The following is a 10,391-nucleotide window of genomic DNA, read 5'->3' on the forward strand; positions in this document are numbered from 1 at the left end:
GTAGTAGTATTAGTAGTATTATAAGGTGAAAAGTATTGAACCCTCAGAAGTGGTTCTGTGTGGAGCCATTACACCATAAAAAGGTTCTCTGTAGATGATGATTTTAGATGGGAGTAATGATCCTTCAAGGTTGGGTTCTAGCAACAACAACAACAACATAGGGCCCCAGTTCGTCATCAACCCATTCATTGACTCCATCAGCCCTCTCCAGACTCATTACAGGTCCAGACCGGCGGACTCACCCAGAACACCAAGGCGGTAGTTGATGGTGATGACGATGACGTTCCCATAGCTGGCCAGGATGCTGCCATCGATCATGTTCCCGGTCCCCTCCATGTAGGAACCTCCGTGGATATAAACCATGACCGGCTTCAGCCCGTTCTCATCATGGATATCTGCAGGGAAAAAAAGGAAAATGTCACCTTTGATAGAAAACCATTGGACGTGTGGTCCAAGAATATTCCAGAAGAAATGTACCTTTACCTCACAGTTATGAGTGACTATGATCTCATAACTACTAGGAAATATCTTATAATTACCAAAAAATATCTCATAATTACAAGAAAGCATCATAATTACGAGAACATATCTCATAATCACAACAAAATATCTCGGAATTACAGAAAGTATCTCATAATTACGAGGAAATATCTTAAAATTACCAAAAAATATCTTGTTATTACAAAAAATATATATAAGTAAATAGCAGCAGTAGTAGCAGCCGTAGTGATAGTAGTAGCAGTAGTAGTAGTGGTAGTAGTAGCAGCAGTAGTAGTAGCAGTAGTAGTAGCAGTAGCAGCAGTAGTAGTAGTATTAGCAGTAGTAGTAGCAGCAGTAGTAGTAGCAGCAGTGTAATAGCAGTAGTAGCAGTAGTAGTAGCAGCAGTAGTGATAGCAGTAGCAGTAGTAGTAGTAGTAGTAGCAGTAGTAGCAGCCGTAGTGATAGTAGTAGCAGTAGTAGTAGTGGTAGTAGTAGCAGCAGTAGTAGTAGCAGTAGTAGTAGTAGCAGTAGTAGTAGCAGCAGTAGTAGTAGCAGCAGTAGTAGTAGTAGTAATAGCAGTAGAAGTAGCAGCAGTAGTAGTAGTAGCAGTAGTAGTAGCAGTAGTAGAAGTAGCAGTATTAGTAACAGTAGTAGTAGTAGCAGTAGTAGTAAAAGCAGTAGTAGTAGCAGTAGCAGTAGTAGCAGTAGTAGTAGCAGCAGTAGTACTATTAGTAGTAGTAGTAGTAGTAGCAGTAGTAGTAGCAGCAGTAGTAGTAGTAGCAGTAGTAGTAGCAGTAGTAGAAGTAGCAGTATTAGTAACAGTAGTAGTAGTAGCAGTAGTAGTAAAAGCAGTAGTAGTAGCAGTAGTAGCAGTAGTAGTAGCAGCAGTAGTAGTAGCAGTAGTAGTATTAGTAGTAGTAGTAGTAGTAGCAGTAGTATTAGTAGTAGCAGTAGTAGTAGCAGCAGTAGTAGTAGTATTAGTAGTAGCAGTAGTATTAGTAGTAGCAGTAGTAGTAGTAGTAGTAGCAGCAGTAGTAGTATTAGTAGTAGTAGTAGCAGCAGTAGTAGTAGCAGTACTAGTATTAGTAGCAATAGTAGTATTAGTAGTAGTAGCAGCAGTAGCAGCATTATTATTAGTATTAGTAGTAGTAGTAGTGTTAGTAGTAGCAGTAGCAGCAGTAGTAGTAGTAGTAGTAGTAGTAGTAGCAGTAGTAGTAGTAGTAGTATTAGTAGTATTAGTAGTAGAAGTAGTAATGGTAATACTAGTGCTGGAAGAATCATTCCAAATATACAGGAGTTTTCAGTCGTAGTAGTTCCAGAGAACAATTTGAAATATCACAATAACATACAGAACATATTCTACATGTGGTGACTTTCAATCAAAGATAACAGACTTCTTCCCGCTCTCTCAGGCTCAAGTCTTCAGCGTAAACAGTAAACAGTAACGTCGATCCCCGATGTTCTAATCACCAGGCAAACACTGTCTCGGCGTCTACGCAACAAGGGAAACAGTTTGACCTTTCTTCATTTAGCACGCATCATTTTTACAGCACGGCACATCAGAGGGATAGATGGCGCCGGAGATACGGTTCTCCGGCAGACTCTGATAAGAATTTCCGCGGCCTTAACCCTGCAATCTCTACATCTGTCTCCTCCTGGCTGCTCCATTTGTTGGTTGTCTAATGTGCAGGGAATGCTGCAATTAGGCCAGATGAATACCTTGTTTACGAGGCTCTCCAGTTGTGATTAAGCTTGGTGATTAGTACATGTGTAGGTGGCGATTATAAATTAAGAGTGGGCCCTTTGCATGAGAGAAGATGGAAGGAGGAGATATAAATCCTTCCAAAGAGCCGGCAGCCATCTTCATCATCCACTCCTCTGAGGGGGGACTGGAGAACAGACTGTTCGCGGACATATTTCCTTTGCTTCCCGTAACAGTAGAAAAGAAACCCTGCGAAAAGGAGGTATCATTGTTGTCCTCACACAGCCCGGAGTCTCTGATCTCCTGCACTACAGTGAGCTTCTGTTGCCTGGAACCAACAGCTTGAACGAACCCATTATCCCCGGCCCTGCCGACCGCGCAGCCTGGAACTCTCTCAAATGTCATTCGGGATGAGAGCATCTGCTGAGCAAAATATCAAATTGAAAGGGGAGCTGGCCGGCGAGGGTGAGACATTTAAAAAGGCGCGGCGTTGCTCGGCCTCCATTTAAAAACAGGTTTCATGAGAACAGCAACAGTCATGAAATACGGAGTGCTCTTCCGCTGAGCTTCTCACATTATTACTGTCTCTACTCAATCAGCAACTCGCAATTTTCTGTTTTTTTCAGGTGGGGTTAGGGGTAAAAGGGTTGGTTACCTTCCCTTGTGTTGTGCGAGTTCACCGTAGAACATGAACCGGGCTGGTCTCGTCCACGGATGTATGATGTCATACAAAAAGAGATACACAAAAATCTTTATGTGTATTCCACGTATTAAAATGAGGTGTCGTAGCATAAAACCACATGGGGACAGTGTTCGTGTCCCGGTAGTCAAAAGCCAAACCACAACCTTTTATCTAATTTTAATCATGTTGTTTTGATGCCTAATCCAAACCCTTTCCTAAATGTAACGTAAGGTAACCTAAGGTAACGTGACTTAACGTAATACGACATGATGAATACGACATCTTTTTCTATTGCTTTCTTCTTTTTATAGCAAATTTTCATATTGTATATTTTTTGTCTGCCTAATGGACTACGGATGGAAATTAGACCTCGGGCCACAATCTGGCAATCTACTGTTTTCCTGCAGCAATGTAGCACTTTCTTGTGTTTTTATGTTTTGTTGTCATGTATTACTTTACTGCTTTGATGTAAAGCACTTTGGGTGCCGTCTGGCTATTGTAAAGGGCTATACAAATACAATTTGATTTGATTTGATTTATGTGTACTGTTGTATATCATTAATGTGCATTATCCAGAAATACGAAATAAAATAAAATAAAAATAAAATAACGTAATGTAACGTAACCTAATGTAACATAATGTAACGTGACGTAACGTCACAAAACGTTACATGACGTCACATAGCATCACGTCACATAACGTAATGTAACGCTGAGTGACACAACGTTTCTTTAAGAGATGTTACTGTAGTGACCCAATTGCGGTAAGGTGAAGTAGCGTAATGTGACATGGCGCAATGTGATGTATCGTGATGTGACATAACGTGACGTAATGTAGCGTAACATAATATGGCGTAACATAATGTAGCGTAACATAATGTAGCGCAACATAATGTAGCGTAACATTACATAGCATAACATAACGTAGCAGAAAGAAACATAGCAGAACAAAACATAGCAAAACATAACGTATCAGAACATAATGCTGCGAAACATAGCATAATGTAGCGTAACGTAATGTAGCGTAACGTAATGTAGCGTAACGTAATGTAGCGTAACGTAGCGTGACTTAGTGTGACTAAGTGATATGTTAATTCACGTTACGTAACGTTACGTAACGTAACGTGAATTAACGGAATGTGACGAAACACATTCGAAGTACGACATGACATCGAATCTACTAGGTGAGCTGGTTTCAGTTAGTTCCACCTCTCCTCAACCTGTTTCACTCTTAATTTGCCCACGCCGAACTTGGTTCTTTAGGCGTTTGTTACAAACTAAGTGTGCTCGGGAGCATGGATGTTATATGAAGTCACCTCTGCCATTTAAAACAATGCTGTATGTTCAGTCTCTGTGATTAGTTTAAAGAGGACGTGGGCGGCGAGACGCACCGCCGGAGAGCTGTCTGGACTGAAAACCGGCGAGGAGGGGAGGGACCAATTCACATTCTCCGTGGGTAAATACAAGCGAGCTAACAGAGGCCGATCTCTGTTTGTCTTTCAGCTCCACGGCACCACCTCAGGCCCGGCGGATGCGCGTGGGCGGCGGGAACAACCTTGAAGAGATGTACATAAAACAAGAGCGCCGCCATTACGTTGTCACAGTCTCTAACTGATGCGCGCGACGGTCACCGCAGGCCTCCGTGGGCGCGGACGGGACTATTCTGCTGGCTCTCCGTCAGACAAACAAGGCAAAGTGACTGCAGCTACGGAGGGGATGGAGGTAGCGCAGGGGACGGAGGTGGGGGGAGCACTCTGATCAACCCTGCAGATTTAGAGGCACGTTTTATGGCCCGGGAAGGAGAAGGTGGTCTCGGGGCGCCGTGTCCCAGTCCTGTCAGTGTGGAGTGCACTTAAAACTAAAGAAATCAAACAGCTTCGAGTGCCCTCCTCTCTCTCTCCGTCTCTCTCTCCGTCTCTCTTGCTCTCCGCGTGTCTCTGGGGTCCGCAGAGCTGCCTGGGTGACTGTGCAGCTAGTTTGTCCCGGACATTCATCACTGCCACGCGGGCCAGGGGGATAATATATTCCTCCGCTGGCTGCGCGGCGCTGCGTGCATTACTCATCTTTATATGGGGGACGGGTATTTGAGGGTCTATCTGAATTTTTCCATTGCTTTCAGCGTTTTCTACTGTTAGCCGGATGAATACAAATGAAGGCCACCGCTGCTCCAGCACCTACGTTTGTCCCCGCGTGCTCTCTCTCTCTCTCTCTCTCTCTCTCTCTTTCCGCGGACACGCAGCCTGCTCTCTGCACACTCACAAAGTCTTTATTGGGCCCACAGTTGAACAGCAGGCTGAGCACACTCTCAACGTAAATCAAAAAATCTATATGAGGCCATTTATGAACACAGATATGAAGTTATGTTTTTTGATCCATTATCAGCTTTTCTAACATTTCAAATACTGTGTATGTGGTTTTATATACTTGGCATATATCACTATATGTGGCCTGAAAAATGTGTTTGATTTGTCCAAACCATATCAGCATCAAAGTCCAGAGTGAAGGCGACGGTTAAGTTTAGTCACTAAAGGTGACGGTTAAGTTTAGACGACGAAAGGAGACAGCTAAGTTTAGTCACTAAAGGAGACAGTTAAGTTTAGACGACGAAAGGAGACAGCTAAGTTTAGTCACTAAAGGCAATGGTTAAGTTTAGGCGACGAAAGGAGACAGTTAAGTTTAGTCACTAAAGGCGACGGTTAAGTTTAGACGACGAAAAGTGACGGTTCAGTTTAGACGACAAAAGGCGACGGTTAAGTTTAGACGACTAAAGGCGATGGTTAAGTTTAGCAACTAAGGGCGACGGTTAAGTTTAGACGACTAAAGGCGACTATTAAGTTTAGCAACTAAGGGCGACGGTTAAGTTTAGACGACAAAGGGACGGCGGTTAAGTTTAGACGACAAAGGGACGCTGGTTAAGTTTGGACGACAAAAGGTGACGGTTAAGCTTTGAAAAAAAAGGGAGGGCGGTTAAGTTTAGCATCTAAAGGCGACGGTTAAGTTTAGACGACAAAAAGTGACGGTTAGGTTTAGTGGACTAAAGGTGATGGTTAAGTTTAGTGGACTAAAGGTGATGGTTAAGTTTAGACGACAAAAGGTGATGGTTAAGTTTAGTGGACTAAAGGTGATGGTTAAGTTTAGACGACAAAAGGCGACAGTTAAGTTTAGACAACAAAGGCACGGTGGTTAAGTTTAGCATGTAAAGGCGACAGTTAACTCTAGACGACAAAAGGTGACGGTTAAGTTTAGATGACAAAAGGTGATAGTTAAGTTGAGTCAACCAAGGCGACGGTTAAGTTTAGTCTACTAAAGATGACGGTTAAGTTTAGACGATAAAAGGCGACAGTTAAGTTTAGACGACAAAGGGACGCTGGTTAAGTTTGGACCACAAAAGGTGACGGTTAAGTTTAGACAAAAAAGGGACGGCGGTTAAGTTTAGCATCTAAAGGCTACGGTTAACTCTAGATGACGAAAGGTGACGGTTAAGTTTAGATGACAAAAGGTGGCGGTTAAGTTTAGACGACAAAAGGTGAGGGTTAAGTTTAGACGACAAAAGTCGACGGTTAAATTTAGACGACTAAAGGCGATGGTTAAGTTTAGACGACAAAGGGTGTCGGTTAAGTTTAGACGACAAAAGGTGACGGTTAAGTTTAGTCGACTAAAGGTGATGGTTAAGTTTAGACGACCAAAGGCGACAGTTAAGTTTAGACAACAAAGGGAAGGCGGTTAAGTTTAGACGACAAAGGGACGCTGGTTAAGTTTGGACCACAAAAGGTGACGGTTAAGTTTAGACAAAAAAGGGACAGCGGTTAAGTTTAGCATCTAAAGGCTACGGTTAACTCTAGATGACGAAAGGTGACGGTTAAGTTTAGATGACAAAAGGTGACGGTTAAGTTTAGACGACAAAAGGTGAGGGTTAAGTTTAGACGACAAAAGTCGACGGTTAAATTTAGACGACTAAAGGTGATGGTTAAGTTTAGACGACAAAGGGTGGCGGTTAAGTTTAGACGACAAAAGGTGACGGTTAAGTTTAGTCGACTAAAGGTGATGGTTAAGTTTAGACGACCAAAGGCGACAGTTAAGTTTAGACAACAAAGGGACGGTGGTTAAATTTAGACGACAAAGGGACGGCAGTTAAGTTTAGCATCTAAAGGCGACAGTTAACTCTAGAGGACGAAAGGTGACGGTTAAGTTTAGACGACAAAAGGTGACGGTTAAGTTTAGTCGACTAAAGGTGACGGTTAAGTTTAGACGACAAAAGGTGACGGTTAAGTTTAGTCACTAAAGGTAACGGTTAAGTTTAGTCACTAAAGGACTTGGTGCAGATCAGATAAAGGTGGTGGTTTGTCTTAGTTCTTCCAGGACTTGAACACCGGTCCTCCAGGTCAAAGTCCTGTGTTTTGTCATGACTGGGAATAAAAAACAAACTGCTTAAATGACATCGGTGCATTGCGTTCTCGTAAAAACTGGACTGAATTCTGTATGAACTCATGATGTTCTTCCAGGAAAGCAATTACTGTAAAAATCTCAACAAGCAACTGAAGCGATGCCCTCCACTCTCTTCACACTCTTGTTCCGCAGACATAATTGAGTAATTCTAACCGAGGGCGAGTGTGATTCACGTAACGCCCTTAACGCGAGCGCGTCGCACAAAGGCTCCTCTGACGGTGAAGAGCAAAGTTCCAGGAAAAGAGCACACGAGGCCTGAGCGGGGCTGTCTGCAGTGCTGCAAAGGTGTCAATGCAGCAGCCGGCGAGGTGCAGGTGGAACCACAGGGGACCCGCCGGAGTAATTCATTGCCACTGCAGATGTTCAAAGAGTCAGAGTGCATCGATCCCGCGCGCTCTCCTGAAAACACTGTCGAGCTAAGGTAGTGCCTGAAGACGCTCTTTAACCACAGAGACATCTCTCTTTGTTCCAGGTGTCCGAGTGTTCGTTCGCTGTAGATTCAATGTTTCGCAGCAGGAAATAAGACCATGTTCCATCTTTATGTCTATTACGGAGTTTCTCATACTTTCTGCAGGGGGGATGGGATGCATGATTCATGACATAATTATAGGATGATAATAATTGCAATAATAAATGTGAGAGTCTTTGCACACCAAGTCTTAACTACGCCTCTGTACGTTTCGTCCAACTGCTTTAGTTTTCTGAGTTTGACCATGCTGAGCCATCGCACAAACGCCATCATCCGAATGACGAAAACAGGAAAAAATGATTCATGATTCGTGTTTTCAGTGCAACAAACGCAGTCACGTTCACAATTATGTTCGTTCACTGGAAGTGGGAAGTAACGTTACATACAACCTGTGGTAATCTGCCCTCTAGGAGCCAAAACACATGCGAGAGTGACCGTTAGGTGCCAAATCGCATGCTAAGGGCCGTCTAGGATCCTAAATGTGTGCTAAACTGCCCTCTAGGAGCCAAAACGTGTGCTAAACTGCCCTTTAGGAGCCAAAACGCACGGAAAGGTTCTTCTAGGAGCCAAAAAATCTGCTAAACAGCCCTCTAATAGCCAAAACCCGTGCTAAAGTACCCTCTAGGAGCCAAAACCTGTGCTTAAGTGCCCTCTAATAGCCAAAACTTGTGCTAAACTGTCCTCCCAAAATGTGTGCTAAAGTGCCCTATAGGAGCCAAAACACGTGCTAAAGTGCCCTCTAGGAGCCAAAACATGTGCTAAACTGTCCTCTAGGAGCCAAAACGTGTGCTAAAGTGCCCTCTAGGAGCCAAAACCTCTGCTAAAGTGCCCTCTAGCCGCCAAAATGCAAGCTAAAGTGCCCTCTAGGAGCCAAAACTTGTGCTAAACTGTCCTCCCAAAATGTGTGCTAAAGTGCCCTCCAGGAGCCATGACGTGTACTAAAGTGCCCTCTAGTAGCCAAAACATGTGCTAAAGTGCCCTCTAGCCGCCAAAATGCAAGCTAAAGTGCCCTCTGGGAGCCAAAACTTGTGCTAAAGTGCCCTCTAGGAGCCAAAATGTGTGCTAAAGTATTCTTTGAGTGACAAAATGCGTTCTAAAGTGCCCTCTAGGAGCCAAAACATTTGCTAAAGTGTCTTCTATAGCGGCGAGGACGCGTTATATGTGCCCTTATATTCGCCCCTGCCCTTCAAAAAGTCAGTTACAAAGTTGGACAGCCAAAAACCAAAAACGTCTTCTTGTGGTCAGGGGGAACTCGACTGATGAAGTATTTCAGGGGAACATAATTGAAAAAGGTTTGAGAAGCACTGATCCAGAGCTGGAACAACATAATCAAAGACACCATGTTTTCTATGGTGGTCTTTTGTTTTCACGCCAGCTGTGGCCAGATGGTGTGTGCTTAATCAGTTTTAACAACACATTAGCATCTCCCAAAGACGTGTCCCTTCTAATTCGAGGTAAACTCCGCTACATCTGTCAGGTGCAAGTCTAATATTTGCTGGTGTGATGAAAACCTCAGAGGAAATTCAGGATTTTAGAAGATCCTGCTGCAGAGCAATTACACTTTTCTAAAGCAAATAAGAGGTTTCACTTTATAAAAGCCAATTTCCCCGTGATGTGGAAAATTCAGCTTGAAAAAAGGAAACCTCTGAGGGGATTATTTTAAACATTAGTGTATCATTTCATTACATTTATGCAGCAGACAACTCAACCAAAGTGGCATTTACACTTCCATCCCATAAAACACACTGGGAGCCTTTTATGTGTTGCGCTTTAAAGTCTAAGTGTAAAGATGTTACATGATGTTTGTCGCACTACAGAAAAACTTGTTTTTAACCAAACAGACACATTTTTATAACAGTAAACTGCTACTTTTTTTCTTGTAGATCTGCCACTTTAATCTCGTAAATCTGCGACTTTATTTTCTCGTAGATTTGCTACTTTTTATTTCATAAATCTCCTAATGTTTCTTGTAGATTTACTTCTTTTAATCTCATACATCTGCTACTTTATTTTCTCATAATTTTGCTACTTTTAATCTCATCAATCATCTACTTCTTTCTCGTAAAATTGCTACTTTTAATCTCATAAATCTGCTACTTTTTCCTCATAGATATGCTACTTTTAATCTCAAATGTACGACTATTCTCGTAGATTTGCTACTTTTTAATCGCATATCTGCTACCTTTTTTCTAAAGATTTGCTACTTTTAATCTCATAAATCTGCTACTTTTTCCTCATAGATTTGCTACTTTTAATCTCAAACGTATGACTGTTCTCGTATATTTGCTACTTTTTAATCGCATATCTGCTACCTTTTTTCTAAAGATTTGCTACTTTTTAATCTCATAAATCTTCTACTTTTTTCTTGAAGATTTGCTTCCGGCCAGTTGCTCGTTGGTGGGCTGCGCTGTGACAAAACAATCTTGACTACTCTTCTGTTATGCTAGTGCTTCCATCTTGTCGCGCGAAATGCACCTGACGTGCCGCCCGTCTTGAAGTCGCATCTGTACATTGACTTTGTTCGTAATCCTGTCGCATCTGTTGTGTCCGGTCTGTACGCACCTTTAGGATGATATCGCCATCGTGAAGTTAATTTATGTTAAAGTGTTAAT

General features: G+C 42.6%; 1 protein-coding gene across 2 annotated transcripts in view; it reads right to left on the reverse strand.

The window, feature by feature from the left end:
* Positions 1–378, reverse strand: part of nlgn4xa (neuroligin 4 X-linked a) — a 61,516-nt gene extending 61,138 nt beyond the window's left edge. For both annotated transcript variants that reach the window (XM_083938326.1, XM_083938327.1), the window contains exon 1: positions 243–378. In XM_083938326.1, coding sequence (XP_083794452.1) covers positions 243–363 — 121 coding nt within the window. In that variant the 5' untranslated portion in view covers positions 364–378. The remainder of the gene's footprint in view (positions 1–242) is intronic.
* Between the last annotated feature and the right edge of the window lie 10,013 nt (positions 379–10,391).

Source organism: Echiichthys vipera, assembly GCF_963691815.1.
Source record: "Echiichthys vipera genome assembly, chromosome: 23".
NCBI lineage: Eukaryota > Metazoa > Chordata > Actinopteri > Perciformes > Trachinidae > Echiichthys > Echiichthys vipera.